General features: G+C 39.7%; 2 protein-coding genes across 3 annotated transcripts in view; one reads left to right on the top strand and one right to left on the bottom strand.

The window, feature by feature from the left end:
- Window positions 1-8,142, bottom strand: part of AK9 (adenylate kinase 9) — a 75,422-nt gene extending 67,280 nt beyond the window's left edge. The window contains exons 1-5 of the mRNA XM_054195285.1: window positions 8,061-8,142; window positions 6,706-6,835; window positions 4,261-4,324; window positions 1,810-1,862; window positions 1,629-1,725 (exon numbers count right to left, since the gene is read on the bottom strand). Coding sequence (XP_054051260.1) covers window positions 1,629-1,725; window positions 1,810-1,862; window positions 4,261-4,324; window positions 6,706-6,822 — 331 coding nt within the window. The 5' untranslated portion in view covers window positions 6,823-6,835; window positions 8,061-8,142. The remainder of the gene's footprint in view (window positions 1-1,628; window positions 1,726-1,809; window positions 1,863-4,260; window positions 4,325-6,705; window positions 6,836-8,060) is intronic.
- An 11,787-nt stretch (window positions 8,143-19,929) lies between these two features.
- FIG4 (FIG4 phosphoinositide 5-phosphatase) overlaps window positions 19,930-21,200 on the top strand; it is a 70,090-nt gene continuing 68,819 nt past the window's right edge. Inside the window, exons 1-2 of one of the 2 annotated variants that reach the window (XM_054195287.1) lie at window positions 19,930-20,322; window positions 20,956-21,079. The gene's annotated coding sequence lies outside the window, so the exon portion shown is untranslated. Of the gene's footprint in view, window positions 21,080-21,200 lie in introns of both variants that reach the window. The other variant, XM_054195288.1, reaches the window with a different exon arrangement.

The raw sequence follows: 21,200 nt of genomic DNA, 5'->3' as shown, positions 1-21,200 counted from the left end.
TGGTTTTAGTGACAATTTTAAATATTATCATTGGCGTTGGCATTTCTGAGTCACTCTGACACATCATTCTCCAACATAATATGTGTTTAGTATTTAGGTTGAAGAATATAATTGAAAAGAATTCCTCATTGTGTGTACTGTTTAGAAACTTGTATTTTACAATGTTAAAAATAAACGTTAGAAGTTAAAACCTCAGCCTCTCACACAACTCTGTTTCTAAAATCGTTAATGAATAATTTATAGCGAATTGACTGATTAGTTCCTGTTGAAAGCCTACTTAAGCTTTCCAAGGATTACATTAAGATAATAGTTGCTAAATGAAAAGTGATTAGAACTAGAAAATACTTAACAAAAGCTGGTTTGGAGATAAGTTCTAGCTGGTAGGAAAAATACTGAGGGTGTAGGTTATTCTATTCCTTGCTATTTTGGGGTATCTGTAATACAGAAAATGACTTGGCTACAAGAACCAAACTTTTATCAACTTTATAGTCATGTTTACAGTCTCTAGGATCTCTGTAGTCCTCTGTGATACACACTTCTTGGGCATTCATCATCAGACTAACTCAAAGAGGGGAGGGAACTCAGATGACACAGACATCTCTTCAGGCTTTTGTTGAAGTCCTGACATAGGGATTAAGAGAGTGGCATTTCTTTTGCTACTTCTTCCCTCGAGTTTTTGTTTCCTCATAGTCTCCTTTTTTTTTTTTATTTCTTCCCTGTTTCTCTGTCTTTTGCCTACTGTTCTAAAAGCCTCACCAGGTAAGGCTGCATCTTTTGCAAAACTGTTGAGTCTTGGACTAGAGAAGGAATAAAAAGCATTGCAACTGAAATCTTATAGAAGTGTGCTAGTTTTCAGAGCAGTAAAAACTTAACATTTTCTTAGCACTATACCTGTCTCTCTCCTATAATGTAAATTTCAAATAAAAGTCATCACCAGAAAAAGAAAAAAAACATTTTCTTTTTCTTTCTTTCTACTTAGCAGTATATTTGTTTTTCTCTTTGGGAAAGCAGGTTCAGACTCTAGCAAGATCTGCGGCACTAGTTTTAAATGCCTCAAATGACATAATCTTTCCTCAAAAGGAAGAATTATTACCACTGCCAATACTATTCTCATCTACCGTACTCTCGGTGACAAAATGCAATGGGAATAAACAATGTTGTAAGACAAACAAAACAAAATCCCAAACCATAATACTTTGCATTTTAAATAGTCTGTTTTCCTTCTTTTTAATTATTTAAAATTTTTAAAATATTTTTGCTAGTGGGTTTTTGTTGTTGTTGTTATAGAAGTATTCAAGCAAAAAAAATACCTGTATTTTAAATCCTAACACTTTTCTAACCAGATAATATTGTCAAATGAGAGTCATAGCAACACCTAAAATTTGGGGCAAATTCATTTTCCCAAAATTAACACAACATAGGATTGGTATGACACTTTCTGATCTCTCATATTGGTAAATGAATCCCTAAATACACTCTCATTTTACAGGTATTCCACAACCTGAGCAGCACAAGAAAGGATGGTACCTTCTAATACAAATTAATTATATTTGAGCAGTAATGGATGCAAAGTGTGTCAAAATTAAAGCTAGCTCATTCTAAGAAGTTTAGGCAGTAAATACACTTACCATAATGAGCAACTTCTGGTGACTCAATCTTCTTTAGAATCATTTCTGTAACCAGTTCTTCAGAAATACTTTGACCTTTAAAAAGCAATTCTTGACACTAAGGTAAAATGCAAAACATAGTCTTACATAATCTATATTTGTTAAGAATGTGACAAAACTCAATAGAAGATTAGACCTTTACCTTAAGCCCGTATTCTGTTTCTTCCTGAATATTTGTTTGAATCACTTCCAAAGCTGAGAAAGCACATCAGATAGAATAAAATTAACATAATTTAAAAAAATAGTTTCTATACAGACATGTACATGCAGAGATACATACATTCATACACACACACACACAAATACGTATGTGTGCTCCAAGCAACCAGACTATTTTTGAATGAACAGCCATTGTATTTAGGGCCAGGCTAAATGGATAGAAAGTATTTTGTCGAATTAAAAAGTCTGTGAACACCTTTCCTATGTAATTATTCTCTGACTTTGATTATTTTTTAAATAAATAACACAGTGCAGGACAGACATTGAAGTGAGTACAAGTGAGTGGAGGAACCAAGACGATTAAAAGTGTTGAACATATTAAGAGAAGCCAAAAGAACTGGCCTAGTTCAGCCCGGAGAAAACATGACAGCTCTTATTGCTGTCTAACTACTTGATGGGAAGGCACAAAGATAGAACCACTGTCTTCACAGAAGCACAGATAGGACAGGAAGCGACAGACACAAGTAGGAACATGAGAAATTCCAATGGGGTAATTAGGAAGCAATTTTTCATCATGAAGGTGGTCAAACATTGGAAGGTGTTGCCCAGAGAGTTGGTGGAGTCTCCATCCTTGGAGATATTCCAGACTCAACTGGACACAGCCCTAAGCAACCTTCTCTAGTGGAGCCTGCTTTGAGTGGAAGGTTGGACTCAATGACCTCCGGAGATCCTTCCTGAGCTATATTACTCATGTTTTTGTATGTTGAATTTCTTTGTTTCTTTCTTTTTGATGTGGAAAATGAAAAAAAAAAACTATTAGCAAAAGTTGAGGAAATATGTTTGTGTGTACACATGAGTGGATACAGTACACAAAAGAAGATAAAAGAAATACCATGAGAAAAAGAAGAAAAGAATAATTCTGAATCTACTAGAAATGAGGCATAAAAATTCAGTAAGTGAGATTTACATCAGTCATTACGAAAAACTTTCTAATGGAAAAGACTGTGTTACAGAGATAGAATGCCTAGATTTGATAGACATTTGTCAGTAATGATTTAAATGCATTCAAACAGTGTGGATTGCCTTCAGTACATTCCTAAGGTGCCTGCCAATTTTGGTCTGATCTATGTTTTGGACCATGTATTACTTTTTGGTAGACAATCCTATGAATTAAAAAGTCTATATTTACATAAGGCAAAAAAGCACTTTATTTAAGTTGAATTTTACCATACTATAATTCCAAATCTTCAAAACAAGATAAAGATACTTCATTTGATAAATAAGCCTGTGTATTCACAGGGATGTGAAGTGTTACGCTGTCCACTAGAGGGCTTTTATTAGAACAATAAAAAATACTACAGGGCACTTTTTAAAGAAAAAATGTAATGAAAATCAATATATAAAGAGTTAGTTCATAATCAGAACAACTGTACACATATCTACTGTAAAATAAGATTTATAATTTGGTGTCCCCAAAGAGGCACCCAAGAAATTTCTTCATCGTGAAGGTTATTATGTGCTTTCTTTTCTTCTACTTAAAAAGGTTATATTAGCCTTCAAACTGGTAGGACAAATTTAGTGGAAAAGGTTTTTTTCTCATAAAACTCAAGTGAATGAATCAAGATTTGTGAATATAATGTCACAGATACAAAAAATATTACCAGGACTTTAAAAAAATTACAGATTTTTTAATGTTTTTCATTACTGCTGACAAAATTAGTAGAAAATAAAACTGCCAGAGACTTAATTATTTTTAGTAGGAACCTACTTTCTCACTGAGATGCCTCAAAATGAAAAAAAAAAAAATCTCCGGCAATGTGTTGGTAACGTTGTAAGCAAAAGGTTTTACTCCACAGATCTTCAAAAATCTTTGCTGAGAGGGACTGTCAGAAATGGAGCTTGATAGCTTAGAAAATGAAATAATATCTTGTATTCTGGAAAATGCATGGTGGGAGAAATTAACTACATCTTCTGAAATAAGCCATCAGATGTTTTTGTTTTAGAAATTTAAAGTGCCAGCTCCCATTCCTTCCATTCTTACTTAAACTGACACAAAAGCTATGCTTCTGTTTCCTGGAGTACATCCCCCCTTGCCTTGTATTAGGCACTGCCCAAACACAAGGATCCTTCTATTTTTTCATGGTCTGTGTTGGAAACTCTCTGTGCTCTCTGGAGTTGAATGACTTGCCTCCATGTGAACAAGAAGGGTCACATGAATCACCTTACAGGATTGGGGAAAGAACTTGATTATTATCTGTTACGTATATCTCCTTCTGGAGACAAAAAAAAGTGATTTTCTAAGCCTCTCTCTAACTAAAAGGCTGTATTTCAGCATTTGTATTTCTGGCAAAATGGTTACTTGGCTCTTATCAGTATTCTAAACCAAAAGTTATTGTGAAGCCAATGCAATGTTCCAAATATAGCGTATGCTTACCTTCTATTAAAATGCATTTCCATATTTGTGCTAGTTTTCTAGCTAAGGTTTTCTTTCCAGAACCCTTAAAATGAAAAACACACATTTAAAAGAAAAACAGGCAGAAGGAAAAAAACCCAAAACATATTACACAATAAAGAATATATTTTCATGTGATAAAAACAATTAAAAGCTACCAGGATCAGGATTAGAGCCTCTGAGCTACGCACTGGGCAAACGCAAACACTCTTTTTAATACCGTCCTCTATTTTATACAGCATAGGATTACTAATATACTGTTACTGTCCTTTGCAGTTTATTATTTCAAAAATAATTACACTGACTTTGTTTCTGAGTAACTCTATCTAAATTCTACGTAAAACTCAGCTATCATTTGCGCAAAAATTCATATGAGAAACTCTTTAGGACTAAAATTTATTATCTTCAGTCTTAAAGCAAATTATGATGCAAACTTGTTCAGCTGTAGGGATAGTATGCTTTTACTAAAACAATGAATATGTAAAAACTTCCCTTGTTAGTCAACAAATATGGTTTATATACTGACAAAATATTTATCACTTACATGACTCCTGAGGAACCAACAAAACCAAGAGTAATGAGGCCTCTAATAATACAGCTACCTGAATGGGATTTTGCAAAACTCACCATCTTCCACCCTTGGGATTATGCCCTTTTTTCCAAGGCCATACAAGAAGACCTTTTTTGACAGTCTGTTTGCCCTAGATAAATTTTGTGATTAAAGAAATAGTAAAAAACCACAAGTAAATCACACTCCCAGTTAACAGTGTATCTGCAAACACTCCAGCCTAGTCATATCTTACATCTTATAGATGTGATGAGGATATATGTATTTCATTTTGCTTTAAATGGCACTATGCTTTTAGTTTAAAAAATGTATCTTATTTAAGATAGATGCTCAGGCATGCATCAGACATATCAATAAAAGATATTATCATAAAAATAGAATATTTAATTCCCTGTCCTCTGGCCAGGACTGTGCAATTTCGACCCTTTTTTAAAAAGTGCATTAATATCAAGCATCTACTGAAGGCAGTGATTTCAGATACAAGAAATTTAAATTTCTTGTATGTTTTTTGCATTGTCTTTCAATGACTATTTTATGATGGTTTGGTCTATAAAAATGTAAAGTCACCTTTTTAATGTAAAGTTAGAAATTTGGCATTTGTTTAAAACTAGGTGAGACAGTCCACTGTAGATTTCTACTGAGCACTCTTTCAAGTCTCATGCTGACCATAAGGCACACTTGTTGGCTATCACCTTATACAGTCTCACTGTGATGTTTGATCCCCATGCAGAACACCACCCTACCTCCTTTCTCATTTTGGTCAGATGTAAAGATTTGCAGCCAAGCATTACCCAGCAACTGGACCCAAGGAGTAAGAAAGGATGCAGACCTGTGCAAACACAAGGGACTGGAAGCCTTCCAGCCTGGCGAAAGTCTTTGAAGAAAGGAAACGTAGCTGTATCTTTGCACTATGGCATTGATTTGGGGCTTGATTTGGTGGGTAAACTAGCATTGAAGTTTGGTTGCCAGTTCTAAGTGCACACCATTTATCTCTCTACCTGCTAGGCAGCGTGAAGCGGATTTTCATGCAGTCATTTCAGGCTCTGTTGTGGTACCTAACAGAATCACACACAAATGCAGAGGGCAAGCTGCTAAAGGACCTTGTGTTCACACTTTCATTGCAGCTTTCAGGGCACCAGTAGCATGTTTAAGTGCATACCAGATTCAGCATAGACATAAGGCAAACTTGCACCAAAAAGAACCCCCTTCAGCAAACTAAGGCACTAATGTAAAAACACCTGTAGAGCCTCCTACATTTGGGAAAAAGAAATCTGAGAAGTCTGTGATTACAAAACATCAAATTTTCCTAAGTAAAGTAGGCCACAAATTATTTGAGAAAAAGAGAGACCTTGAATTATAGTTAAAATGCAACACAGATCTCCCTCTCAGGACAGCTAGGCAGACTTCAGTTATTCCCAAACATATGACATATAATTACATCAAAGTTCATTTAAATACTTAACACCTCATTGCATGTCTGTAAGTCAGTACGTAAACCTGAAGGTTCTTTTATGCCTATTTATGTCTTTAACCTGACTTTTTTTTTTAAAGTTAGAATACTGAAATAACATAAAAACAATCCAGTTGCTGATGTGAAAAGAGAAGAAAGGTTTTGAGCAACATGCGACTTTAAATTACAGTAATACTTCTACTTGTAATTGAATGGTCACTCAGGCCAAAAATTAGCCTCCTTAAATGAGACCAGAATCTTTACCACACTCTGCAGGATCTGCAAAGTGGAAAAGATAAAGAAGTAGGTATTTGATCTTTTTGGCACTGTTACTAAACTAATGTTTTGAAAGGAAAAGTAAAATTGTTAGCAGAATATCTGAAAAAAAACCTTCTATCAGAGATCTTACTGGCTTTCCAAGGATAATTAAGCAAGTGGGCTTGGATAACAGAAAGGATTTTTCAGCTTCATCTTCATTGAAGATGTCTGCAAAGGGCTGAGGTGTTTTTTCCTCTTGTGAAGCCATATATTAACTGAGACTGGGAGGAAAAAAAAACTTGTTATAAAATACAGTAACTTACATATGTGTAAAATGACACATACTTAAAAGTGGAACTGAACAATGACGTGATACAAGGCAAACTGCTTTGTAACAAAAGCTTTTATAAGAAGAAAAAGCATTTAGTGAACAAACACAATGCACCCATTACTAAGAGAAGAGTCACTTCTGAAAAGTAAGGGATTGTCAGAACCACCCCTGATCTCCAGCTGCAATTACATGGTTGTTGATGGTGACTTCTTCCTGATTCTCAAACTGTCTGATGCTCTTTTTTGAACAGCATGTAGTTGTTTCATTTCCTTTTCCTTCCTGTTCCAATTACTACAAGGTTGTAACTTCTCTCTGAAAATCCCTGAAATGGACGATGGCCCTGCTCAGACCTTTGCTTGTGAGCTTCAGACACAGAAGAGCCCCATCGTGGTCAGAGGAACTACTTGCTGTGCCCACAGCTAGGTACATGAATAAGGTTTTGCAGAATTAAATCATGGTTCATGATCTGTTCTGTAATCCTCTCATAAACCCCAGCTCTTCCAGCACTGCAAGAGATGCCACATCCAGCGCTATGCAACAGAGTGACACACAAACAAGCCTCTCATTAAGGTAAACTGGACCAAAATTTGTGTGGGCCTTTCAAACAAACGGAGCCTAAGAATGTAAGGAGCGTGATGAAGCATGGTTCGAAGAGGGCAAAACAAAACCTTGCTTTCTTTAGAGGGCTACTTAAGTTTCAAACCCGCCCCCAGGCATTTTTAAATTAAAAAATCTTACTTCAGGATGAAAATCTGAAAAAAATTGCTTTGAAACACCAAACTGAAACATTCTGACACTTCCAGAATAAGACCTCCGAACGATAGTGAGAGTATTTTAATATTTAAAAACATGCCACACACAGACCAACCTTCTGTTTCTCTCAGGGAAACTCACTGACTGAACTTCACCTGGCATTCCCGGCAGTTTCACTCCTTCCCAAACCTTGACAATTAAGGGGACGTTTCCTAATTACAATAACCACCCCAACCGAACCAAAGAAACAAACCGGACTCCCTCCCCCCGACTAAATGCCTGGCGGGGCCTTGTTTCCCCCCCGGGCCGCATCAGCAGGCCCCTGCCCGGCGGCGCCCGGACGATTCCCCCTTGTTTCCCCCCCCACTGCCGGCTCCCCTCGGGGACGGGGCGGGAGGCGGTGGGCAGGGGGTGTCACTTACGTCGAGCGAAGTGCGGGGGGACGGGGAGGAGCGAGGGCACAACGGCCTTCGCCACCGGCCTGTGTACCCCGGTAACCAGGGCAACGCAGGGCCCCGCCCCCTCCCTTTCGCCCCGCCCCCTCGGGAAGACGGTGAAGGCGGGGAGGGGCAGGGGGCTTCGGAGCTGTTCCTGGTGCTGACCCCCTCAGCCAGCGGGGCCCGCCGGGAGCAGCGGACCCCGCCTCGCCTGCCCCGGCGGCCCGCCCCCGCCCCCTCCGCGCCGGCAGCCGCGCTGCCCGGGGGACCACGCGTGGGGCGGCGCCCCGGCGGGCGGTGGCGCAGGCGCTTTCTCTCCCGTCTCCACGGGCGCGCCTGCGCAGTGGTGTGCCGCCACTTCCGGCTTCCACCTGTCCCGGCAGCGGGTGGTTGGGGTTGGTCTTCGGTCTCGTCGCGTCTCCCCTTCCCCCCGTCTCGGCGGGAGCTCGGCTTTTCCCTCCCTCGGCTGCTGGCCGGCAGCCCCCCCCGCCCCTCCCTCCCTCTCCGTGCCTTGGGGCCTGGGCAAGGCCCGAGCCCTGCTCCGCCGCCATGCCGGCGGCCGCCGCCCCCATGATCAGCTCCGTGCAGAAGCTGGTGCTGTACGAGACCAGGGCTGTAAGTAGCGTCTGCCCCGCCACCGCCGCTCCCAGGGGGCCGGGAGGGCCCCGCCCGGCGGCAGCGGGCGCTGCCGGCCGTGAGGCCGGGGCGTTTAGGCCCCGCAGCGCTGCCGGTGCTGGTGGTGTTGGCTCAGCGACCGGCTCGTTCCCGCTCAGCCGGGCTGACTCCTGCCGGGGCGAATTAAAACTGGGCAGCCGAAGCTGTCCAGAATTAAAGATTTAAGATATTTGGTTAAGAATTTAAAGAGGATGGCTGAAGTGCTTACCACCCGTGCCCTGTCTGTTTACTTTTTCTGAGACATTTCAGCGCTCATGTGGAGCAACCGCCAGAGTTTTCAGTCTGACCTCTGGCAGTAAACTTGATTTTTAGCATTCCTGGATATTCTGGTGCAGAATCCCGAGGGCTGTGCTGTTGACAGCACTCCGCCGTGGGCAAAGGGGGTTGGAGGCTGGAGTGGTAATTGCTTCGTTAGCCATGTGATGAGCGTGTGAGTCAGAGTCCGATTCTTGGTGTAAATAACCTGAGGTGATACCACTGACTTTATCATCCTTTAGCTCCCCGTCAAATGTCTCTGTGTAGTCTCTCTTGTTTTGTAGTATGTTGTTTTTTCACTGGAGGTAGTTTTGGATAGATTTAGGAACCACGGCTTTAAGCGCAACAATTAGCTCCAGTTCTAGGGTCAAGTGTTACCTGCAGTGATAACAGAAAGATAGTTTTTACGCTGAAGTCACTGTACCCTCTTGAAAACACACCAAAATGGCAAATTAAAGCATGCAGAATTATTGGTACCAGTAAGTGGAAAAACGGAGATTTTTTTTCCAGGATGTTACTTGTTTTCACCTATGCTTCAAGGAATTTTGATGGCTGCCTTAACGCGTCTTTCTCAGTATTGCTGGAAAACACTGTTGTTTTATTTTCAACTAAATTCTTGCTGTATGGGAAAGTATGATTTGTGAATCAGGTCCTGGATTACTGAGTGTAGTTGTTCTTGGCTTGCAACCCGTGCCGCTTTTCAGATAGCTGAGATTTGGCTTTTTGTGACGGGCACACATGGATATCTGGCTTAATTTTCCCTGAGCTTTAAGGCTCAGTTGCTGAGAGACAACCTGCCCATTTACAGAGACAATGTTGCGCTTTGGGGCTTTGTCAGCTAGCCACGATTCTTCAGGCCTCTCCAGTCGATCCTGTTAATTCAGGAACTACAGTCTTTCACATCTGGTTGGCGACAGCTGGCAGCATCTGCCCGAATGGGCAGGCTTGCCTGAACGCTTTGCTGTCGTCAGAACTCCAGTGAGGGTCAGATCCAGCTGTCCTGGGCACTCCAGGAGGGAGAAGGGCTTTGGTCAGCCATGAGAGGCAGTGGCTTGTGGATCCGCACCTGCCACTCGAAATCTTGTGTAACGGTGTTTCAAAGCAGTTAATTCAGTCACTTCTTGTGGGGGTTGTAAATGGAATGCTTTCCCTGAATGTTATATATTCTCATTAAAAAATAAAAAAGTATGCTGTGCTACTGCGAGTTGCAGTCCTTTGAGTTTTGAAAGTTAAATTCTAGTCCTTTTTTTCCAAAGGAAAAACGCTATAGGAGTCATTTTGGAGTAATTATTTGAAAAGGCTTGATGTACTTCATGAAGTCACAGATCCATGTAGGTTGGAAGCGACTTCTGGAGATTGTCTAGTCCAGCCCTCTGTTCAAAGCAGCTTCAACAAAAGCATGATGTCAAGGCTGTGTCCCAGATGGGTTTTGAATATCTCCGAGTATGGAGATTCTGCAGCCTCTGCAGACAACATGTTCTACTGCTTGACCACCCTCATAGTTTAATAAAAAAACAAACCACAGGGGAGGGGCGGGTGGGGAAGAAATTCCTTATATTAAGCTGCAATTTTGCATGTTTCAACTTGTGTCTGTTGCATCTTGTCCATCCACTGTTCACCCCTCAGGAGAGTTTGCCTTTGTCTTATCTACACCTTCTCATTAGATAGTTTTAGACAGCAGTAAGGTCCTTCCAAAGCCTTCTGAAGGATGAACAAACCCAGTTCTCTTGGTCTCTCCCAGTGCATCATGTGCTCTGTCCTCCTGATCATCTCGGTAGCTCTCTGCTGGACTCACTCTGCTATGTCGATGTCTGTCTTGTACTGGGGAGCCCAAAACTGGTCTTCAGACTTGATCAGGTCACAGAGAATTTTAGAGGGAAATTGTGGTTACAGCTGATTCAGTGTCACGTTGAGCTGCTGACAAAAATTCCCACTTCTTCTCCCCGAGGTACCCCTCATGCAGCCTCCTTTGCATAAAATCTCCCAATCATGTGGCCACCTGCTGTGAGAGTTAGTCAGAGATATGACGGAAGCATCACCCAGACATAAATTGAGTAGCTTTCTCCTGGTTTAGGTTACTCTTACGATTTCCATAAGGCCATGCGCTTCCTAGATACAGTGTAACCATGTGGGACCAGGAGTTATATCAGATGTGGGGTAACATGGAACTGTATCCTAAGGATCCTTGTTTGAGGCCTTGAGTGGGCAAAGAAAGGATGACTTGAGTTATCAGCAGTGGGAGAAACACTGGAGTTTACACTGATCATAGTGCTTATTCCTGTAAAAACCTCTCTGTGTTAAGGGAGGAAGAGACAAAATGGATGAGAAAGTGGAAATGGTTAGGGAGGTTTTTTGGTTGATTTTTTTTTTTTTTGAGTTAAGAATACAGTAGCATTATTTAAGTCAAACAGGAAAGGCTTTGGTAGCATTATTTGACTCAAACAAGAAAGACTAGAGACGAGGAGAACTGAATTCACCGTGTCAATTGAAGCAACAGAGCAGAATTCTGTATTTCCTATTAACATTTATATTTAGGGTGGTTGCTGAGACCTGCCTTTAAAACTGATGCTTTGGGTCAGTAAATACTACGGAGATGTGAATTGTATCTCCTGTTTGTCCTGTGAAGTTGAAGGCTTGTTTAGAAGCAGTCAGAAAAATGAACTGAAACAGTTGTATTCAGATAAATGCCAATTATCTTTCATTTTATGCGTGTATTTACTGCTGAAATGCACGCCAGAGGGCAGTAAAGATATTTCAGCAATATGACTAATAAGAAACAAAAGATATTTTCCTCTCTTCTTCAGGAGAAGATGGAACTTTTGTATTTTCCCCAGATGAAGCCCACCTGAAAGCTGTAGGTTAGTTCATTGGAAATTAGCATTCCCCTGAGGTGATGTGACATTGAACAAGTCAATTTGTGCCATCTCTATAAAGGCATATCAGTTGCCTATCTTTCAGGATATTATGAGGCTTAATTAATATCATTTTATTCTAATCAGGTTCTTCTACAGTCTCCATCTTCACAGTATCCAAATGACTTGCACAAGCTTATTAAGAAATGTGACTAGCATAATCACCTGTAGATGTTTCTGCCCTTTTCACCAGGGAAAACTATGTGGGTTTGGGTCTTTTATTTTAAATTTAATTTCTTCTAAAAATAATTTGAATGTTTTTATACTAACAATGCCAACGCTGAAGTGAGTCTGTGGTCAAATTGGAGAAACTTTAATGTGGAAGATGATGTCACAGAAAAAGCTACGGAATTTTTACTGAATTATGAAGTGCACTGATTTATATAGATGGTTATCTGACGTGTTTTAAAAATTATGAAAGTAGCGAACAATTTACTGGACAACTATTAAGTATCATAATTTTTGAGCTAGAAGTGGCTGGTGCAATTTCGTCTCTCTGGAATAGTTTCATTAGCAGAAGACAACCCCTGTTGGCTGACTGTTGTGTTCCCTCTGTAATGACGTTCCAGGAACAACAATGTCATGATGAAGCAAAGGATGGAGTTGGGACAAGAGAATGAGTTTTGTGAAACTCAGGAAAGTACTGCTTCTGTCTTAAATATCTTGATATACTTCCAGATACATGGTCAATAAAATGGAGAAACTTAATCCACTGGTGTATGTGGGATCTGAGGCTGGTTATGAGTACAGCAGGTCCTTGGTGGAATAGCAGTTATGAGAACACCACAAGTTTTGAAGGGTATATACTATTCAGGCAGAACAGAAATAAAGTACAAAAGTGGTAGCACCATGCTGCATGTGAAAGGTGTGCCTTTAACGTCTCCCTAAGTTGTTTTGGTGACATATGTTTTATTTCTTTTGTGCTGTGTTGTCCTGGGTGTCATCATATAGTCACTAGATCTGCAGGAGAGAGATATAGTTTTGAATCCACTTTTCTGGATGGAATGGTGACGAGGGGTTTGTGGATAAAAGATCACAAATTGCTGTAATTAAATGTAACAGAAGGATGAAGAAAAATAGGTATTTTCTATTTCTGTTTTTTTGTTTTTAAAATGAAGTTTGTTATGGCCCTAGAACTAAATGAGTATTTTTCCTTGTTTAAAGTAAGAATTTACTTTATGACTATAAATGTACTGAATGAGAGGTGAATATAAAATGAGTAACAAGAATAAGATTCTGAAAAAGGGAACAATCAGTGTTGGTGTAGCAATAAAATTAAATATATTGAGCATGTGAATTTGAAGACATAGGCATATAAACAGTGGAATGATGGTAAATGTTTTCAAGTTGTTCAAGTCAAGGATGGTGCTGTGACTAGAACACCACATATGGAATATTTAATCCATTCTGAAGTCCTGTACATAATTTTCTATAGGAAAGTAATTGAAAATCAAGGTAAATGACATAAAATGCAGTCTGGACTTACAAAGGTGCTATCAGATTAACCTGGCTGTTTTGCACATCTTCATCTGCAAATCAGATGGCCTTATGTATTTAAACTAAATCTTCTATGAAAGTGCAGTGCCACAAGGAAAATCTCTGGCTGTGCTAATGGAGGAAGGGAGGTTACTAGAGAATTTAGTGTGAAGGGAATAAGGAATCATTTCATAGGGTTGATTTTTCTTTTTTCAAGTAATAGGTTTAGGACTGATATACTTCAGTATTTTCAGTAATGTTATTAGCCCCAAATGTGGGCCAGCTCTGATTACAGTTTTGAAATATTGCCAATGATTAGGATGATCAGAGCACAAGATAGCAAGAAATTATGATGACCCTTAGGAGTAGATAAATAATTTGGCATAGACTGGTATAGTATGAAATTTCATGCACCTTAGGATAGATTACACACCAATAAAAGTTTGTTGAGAGTTTATCAGTTCAGAAGCAGTAGAGGAGGAGGGGGATCTGCGTGTTTTATCTAAAGACGGGATGGGAGTTTGAGCTGCTGCTGAAGTACAACTCTGAAAAAGGAAGATGTGGTCTTTTGTGGTGTGGTCATTAATGAGAAAAACTAATGGATCTCTATAATGACACCTTGTAAGGTGTATTGTGTACACTTTCTGTCCATATTCATTTAAGAAATAAGAATTGAACCAGGAACAGGTCCAGTGAAGGTCTAGTGAGGCAACATACAAGCTAGAGATGTCTTGGGAGGAGCAAAGGGACAGCAAGATTTCGTTAGTCTGTTGGGAGTGCTGAAAAGGCATCCAGTTACTTTTGTTTCTGACAGTATTCCAGCAGAATTGATGTTAAAGAGGAGAGAAATATTTGGTTGGCTAAAGGAAAATGTATAGATTGGTGATTAATAGATTTAGCTGAAAATTAGAAGGGAGAATCCTGAGGAACCTCTCAGTGCAGCAGCAAGACCAAAGTCCTGTTTGGGACAAAAAAGCTTTGGTTGCCCTGGGACAAAAGGGAATTACCGAATGCTGTGGCTGTAGGATGCAGAGTGGGGTAGCCATTCCTACATGTCCTGAGAGTGGTGTTTGGCAGGGTGTGTTATGAAAATTTCTCCTCTTGAAAGAGCTTCTTCTGAAGAGTTTCAACAGATTACAGGAAGCAGACAGCAGGCCAACTGAATTGTTGCTATTTTCAGGTACCTCTCTTCGCCCCTTATCATCTCTTCCTTTCTTCATGTCATTCTGCCAGTTTCTGTGAGAGATGAAAGACAGATAGTCCCTGAATAGCTGTAGGTTCTATAGAAAGAAAGAATATAGTAGAGTTTTTGGTGTACCTTACATCTAGGTGTAACTATTTTTCTCCCCATCATTGGTGTAGTAGAGAAAAAGGCTGAACCTATACCTTTTTTAACCCCATTTAGTGTCTTGTTTATGCCTTGAAGGTTTCTGATCTACAATCCAATGCAGTATATATTAAAACTACCACAAAAGGTTTGAGAAAGAGGCTTTTCCTTGCATAACTTTATGCCTGTTGTGAAGGAGGGTGGAGGTTTGATGGCGGGTGACAGCTACCGTCGCGCTGCCCAGTTAAGCATAAATTAAAGCAGAGAGATAACAGTGTGCCGATCTGCATGAAGGTTTCTCATCTGGCAACCCAGTGTGTTTCTTTAGCCTGACTAAAGAAACTAAAGTGTGACTGGCAGCTAAATACCTTCCTGTGTTGGGTGCAGGTGCTGGGGGGCTGCAGGGTGGCCTCTGTGAGGAGAGGCCGGGGCTGCCCCGGGCCGGTTCCAGCCAGCCCCAGCCAAGATGGCGACGCCTCTGTAATAATGTAATTGAGAAAGAGTTAAAAAAAAAAAACCCAAAAATGGTATGGGACAGCTGCGAGAGAGAGGAGTGAGGAAAAAATGTGAGAGAAAGGGCCTTGCAGAGACCAAGGTCAGTGAAGGAGGAGGTGGTGCAAGCGCCAGAGCAGGGACCCATGCTTGGAGCAGGGAGATATTTCCCGAAGGAGCAGCAGCTTGTGGGGAGGGCCCTCACTGGAGCAGCGAAAAGTGTGAGGTGGAAGGAAGGAGCAGCAGAGAGGAACTGTTAGGAACTGACCGCAACGCCGCCGTTTCCCACCCTCCTGCGCTGCTCGGGGCAGGGGGAAGGTAGAGGAGTCGGGAGTGAAGCTGTGCCTGGGAAGAAGGGAGGGCGGGGGTGGGGGGGAGAGCTGTTCTAATTTATCCTTATCACTCTCAGAACCTATTTTAGTTGTCAATAAATTACTTCCATTTTCCCCAGGTCAAGTTCCTTTTGCCTGTGGTGGTAAATGTTAGGCAATCTCCCTGTCCTTACCTTGACCCATCACCTTTTCCGTCTTAACTTCTCCGCCTGTCCTGTTGAGGAGGGGAGCGAGAGAGCGGCTGGGTGGGGGGTTGACACCTGCCTAAGGTCAACCCACCACGCCTCCTTAGGGCTTTACGGTTTTGGACGTATCCATGGGCTCAGTGGGTACCTTTGGCAAGCATTTTGTGTAAGTTCTCAGGTGTTTTCTGTATGCTATTTGCAGGTTTAAAAATTGGCCGTATTACTGGAGTGCCATGCTTTTCAAGTGACTTTTAGTGTATTTTCACGTTGTTTTTTTTTCTGCTTATTAAGTTGTATGTTGCTTTTTAACTGATGAGTGAAATAAATTCTTTACAGTGCTAACGTTTCTTAATGATAATTAGTCTATACAAAGAAGCAAATCATAGTTTTAGACCAGGAGTTCTAAGAAGTAATCTTCTTAAAGGGAAAAAAAATAATTGTGGGCAAAACGTTTGATTTCAGAACTTTGTCTTGCTATTATCCTGCCATTATGAACAGCAATTTGCAGTAAGAAGTTTTTTATTTTGTTTATACTCCTTTTAGAAGAAGGTATTTTTATTCATTTGACTGAATCAAAAGATTGATAAAAGAGGGTGTAAAGACTTTCAATTAGATTGCCTTGGTTAAAACTCAGTCCCAAGTGGAAGTGACTAATGATTTTTCCTATCTTGTGGTTGCTTAGTGATAATTGTGCGATAAATTAAGCTTCAGTCCAGATCTCATAGACAAGTACCTGCGTGGTGCACTGCCACGGTTGGTAAAGTGTACTTGTTAACAAGTTTCAGCGAGGCCAAGGGCAGACTAAACCTGGAAACAGCATGTTTCATCTCAGGTGGTGGCTGAAGGACTTTGGCAGTGTGAGGAAGTCTGTACTGTTTCTCCTTGTGTACTGTTCTGTTCAGAGAGTACTTTGTTGGTCAAGGTTGTCCATTTATCTAAATGCAGTGGCTTTGCTATGGAGCGGAATTGCTTGAGACAGTTGGAAAATGCTTCAGTTTATTCAGCTCAACTTATTCATAAACACAATAGGAGAATAAGGATAGAAACTCCCGGAACGGTTTCTGTAGCTTACCTGTGGATTCTCATTTCTTTTACTGTAATGATTTCTGTTAATCAAAATAGTTGTAAACAGTACGGTGCATTTTAACTTTGATTAATTTTGCAATTATATTACAACCTCAGAAATTAATTTATTTGATGTTACATGCTCAGTGTTGTGTTGATTTGGTATTTTTCTTTATTCTTTCCTAGTATCTGTATGATTAAATTGTCGTGTGTGTCACTGACATGGTTTTATTTGTGCTCCGTATCATCCAGTAAGACAGACTTATTTATTCATCAGATGCATAAATTAGGTAGCAAAAGCAGCTAATGCTGAAATGTCTTCTTCTTTTGTTTAATCTTTGCATTGTTAGTTTTCATACCATCTTTGTTTTCATTTCAGATCTTGAAGGTTGAATATGAGCTGGCATATCATGCTGGTTTTAGAGTAATTCTGGGGTTGTTGATTGTTAGCCAGTCCTGAAAACTTCCCAAGCAGAAGTCTAATTTTGTGTTCCTATTTTTGAGGACTAGTCCAAATTCAAAAGTTATTGCAGATGTATCCTTTATTACTTCCACAAGACTGTCCTCCAACATGCAGTGGGTTAGATTCCCATTGGCTAAAGAGAGATTTCCCATTGCCTGGCTTTCTAAGAAGGTGGCTTCTTTAGGTCCATTGATGCTGGGTTTTGACGCTATTTTCAACTGACCTTCCTTAATACATTAGACAGCCCAGCTTTCTAATTTAAAACAAACCCCCAAAAATTAGTCCTTAAAGGACTTCAAAGAGAACTTGTTAAGTACCATTCATTATGGTGGTTGCTATCATAGTCTGCAGATACAATTACTTCTCATTGAATCATCTATCTCTGCTGCTCCTTAAAGCTGTCACTGTAGCTGTGCATAACTCACTATAGCAGATGCCAAGGTGATGTGGGTGATACATTCCTCGTAGCACTTCCTTATGTTCTATAGGTCTATTAAAATGGAAATGGAGAAGTATCCAGCTGAACTTCTTTAGTAGCACCGTTTGCAACTCTATATCCATCTCTCTCTCTCTTTCTCTTCCCCCCTACCCCCTTGTGTATCATGTTCGAATTTTAAACGTGGTCTTTGGTCCAAACTGCTCTTTGGACAAGCATCTTAAAATTGTACTGATCTATTTTTATTCAGGATGATTTGTTGGTAACCATAAGTGTCACTTTGGGAAGAAATTATGCTCATTTAATGAGCTGGACACGGGGTGAGATCACTGAGCTGTATTGCAGTATTATGGACTACTTAAAATTGTTTATCTCTAAGTAATTAACAATTTTCTAAAAATAGAGAAGCAGCACTCTTAAAATGCAAACTAACTTATCATCTGTGTGTTACAAGTGAGTATGATATTGCCCTCTGCCCATTCACTTTCTACTGCATGAAGAAAAAGGTGGTATGATGGCATGGGCTAAGCAAGTGATGTCTTAGTGGTTTGGTGTTTCATGCTGGTGGGTGATACCAGCAGAAGAGCTCCATCCTCTACCTCAGTGCCACACAGGTGCTCCGACCCACTCCCCGTTGTTATCATTTCCCTCCTGGGAAGCGCAGATCTTGGCACTAAGGCATCTGCTGCAGAGGTTACTCTGAGGGGTGCAGGCGGGGGAGCCTGGGCTGTGCACAGCTGCCCATCACTGCTAAAAAAGCCAGTAGGGAACAGTTTTCTGTGCCAAAATACTGCCTCAAAGGCTTCAGTGAGAGAGTGTCGTGATGGCATATGACTTTGAAGGCCCTTCTTTACTATTATTTAAGAGTAAACAGCAAAACTTGCGACTCAGTAAACACTGTGATGGTAGTGTACAAGGTGGAGCTGGGAGTTAGTGGTGTTTCCTTTTATAGCTCTTAAAGTATTTTATTTTCTTTCTTAGAGCTTACTGACTATCTAGATGTTTTTATGATTCCAAGGAAGCCGAAGTGGGCTTTAAGTTCTTCTATCACCCTAAATATTTTGACACTAAAGATGTTTCTTAACATCTAATTGGTATAAATTATGAAATTCTGAGTTTTGTGTGAATGTTATTATTGATTTCCTCTCGCACATCTTAAATCCATGTGACTTTTCAAGTTAAGAGCTGGCTGCATAGATCCATATGAATTTGCCATGCTTTCCCACTAGGCTGAGCATTATTAATGAGTTACACCTTGCTGTGTGGTAGCACCACACTGATTAAATGAATTAGTAAAATGAGAGCTACTTATAGCAAGTCAGTCCTGCAACCTGTACTTACTGTTAATTCCTCTAAATGTAAAAATTCATTTATAGTTTGATAGCCTTAAATGAGAAATGGACACATTTGTTTATCTGTGGTCTTTCTTTGATATTTTAAATGAGAAATAAAGCTAGTCTTTTTTTAAAAAAAACCCAGTACTTTTAACCAGCATAGCTGGTCACTTTAAACTTGAGTGTTGTGGAAGAACATTGGTGAGAAGCTTATCATAGCAAATATAAATAAAAAATGAAGAAAACTTGCAGTACACAAGACTAGTTGGCAGAAATAGCATTGAACTACAATATAGCAACAGTAGTTTTAGATCATGAAAAGTTACTAACTCGTGTATATAACCTTCTGCGAAATTTGGCATAGCAAATAGGAAGATAGTAATGGCTGGAGCAGGACATAGTTGTGCAGTACCTAGTGTAAGTTGAATTTTTTCCTCTCTAAACAGGTTTTCATCTTTCCTTAATTTTTTAAATTTTTCCTCCTTGTATAGTGGAGAGAATGAGGTCTTTTAAGTTGTAAAGGTTGATTGTATACAAACGTAACTACCTAAGGTACTGACGTCTAAACCAGTTTATTAACAATCCATATGGAATATTAGATATTTGATGTTAATTGAAATGTATCTAGTCTAAAAACTATAGAAATGGCATTGTTGATGTCTTATGTTACAATGGCCTTTGGTTGCTTTATCTTGTACAGTAGTCTTTTTTTTTTTTTTTTTAATGTAGCGGTACTTTCTTGTTGGAAGTAATCCTGCAGAAACCAAATATCGTGTTTGAAAATAGATCGCACTTTTTTTTTATTTTTTTTTTTTTTTTTTTTTTTTTTTTTTTTTGTTTGTTGAACCAAAGGATTTGGTTATAATTGATGATAAGGTGAGTGCCTGTCTATTTAGGTTTTTTTCAGTTATTCCAAATAATACTGACTATATTGAGCTTAATTTAAATATTACAGATTTAATCTGTTTCAGCAAAGGTATGCTACAGAATCATGGAGTCATATAACAATTAAGGTTGGAGGGGATCTCTGGAGATTGTCTAGTGCTACACCTGTGCTCAGAGCAATGCCAACTAGATCAGGTTGCTCAAGGCCATGCCCAGTTGCGTTTTGGTTATGGATGGAGATGTCTCTGGGTAACCTGTTCCAGTGTTCAGCCATCCTCACAGTGAAAAAGCTTTTTCTTGTGTTCAAATGCAATTTCCCGTATTTCAGTTTGTGCCCATTGCCTCTTGTCCTTTGACTGGATACCACTGAGAAAAGTCTGCCTCAGACTTTCTTTGTTCCCTTCTACCAGGTATTTATACATATTGATCCCCTCTGAGCTTTCTCTTCTGCAGGCTGTTCAATCCTGACTCTCCTCGTATCTCAGATGCAGACGGTATTAGCATGATAATGACTAGTTATGGTATGGGAGTGGCCACGAGATCTCCAAACAGCATTTTTGCTTTAATGAAATTTTCCCAAGTGTTTCAGTTTATTACATATATGCTCCCAATGGTTTTCTTATGTTCAGCTATGCTGTTCTAAGTGCAAAATGCATTTAATTACTATCTAGCCAAATTTTTAGTGTTTCTGATATATCATATCTGAAGCAAAATAAACAGCAGCAACAAGAGTTTTAATGGACACAATAGAAGAAGACTTAATTCCTTTCCATGACGTTTATGGTTTAAAATCTTAACACTTAAAATTTAGAAAAATTTGAATTCACATGTGATGACGACTGTTTCTGTTGCAGAGAGTAGTGAACTCTGTGCATAAAAAAAACTTGTGCTTGTTGGTAGGTCTGAAACAGGAGACAGAGAATATAGAGCAGATGTTTGATTTATTGTATATTAAGTAAATTCTACTGTTCTCTGACACAAAATAACATTTAACTACCAAAGTAACATTTAACTACCAACTTAAATGAATTTTTATTTTAAAGCATGTGTATACACAACAAGAGGTGAGGGAACTTCTTGGCCGTTTAGACCTGGGAAACAGAACAAAGATCGGGCAGAAGGGCTCTTCTGGATTATCTCGAGCTGTCTCTGCTTTTGGTGTAGTAGGTAAGCGTGTCATTTGATTTTATAAAATCTTTTCTTTCTTAAGGAGGTAAGGCTTGCTGTGTTGCACTGCGTATCTTTATGTCTCCCCTGGATTTTATTATATTTTTTTAAAGCTGAAGAT

The sequence above is a fragment of the Rissa tridactyla genome, chromosome 3, assembly GCF_028500815.1.
Source record: "Rissa tridactyla isolate bRisTri1 chromosome 3, bRisTri1.patW.cur.20221130, whole genome shotgun sequence".
Classification (NCBI taxonomy): Eukaryota; Metazoa; Chordata; class Aves; order Charadriiformes; family Laridae; genus Rissa; species Rissa tridactyla.
Note: the sequence above shows the minus strand (reverse complement) of the source record. Positions and strands in the feature narration are given on the sequence as shown.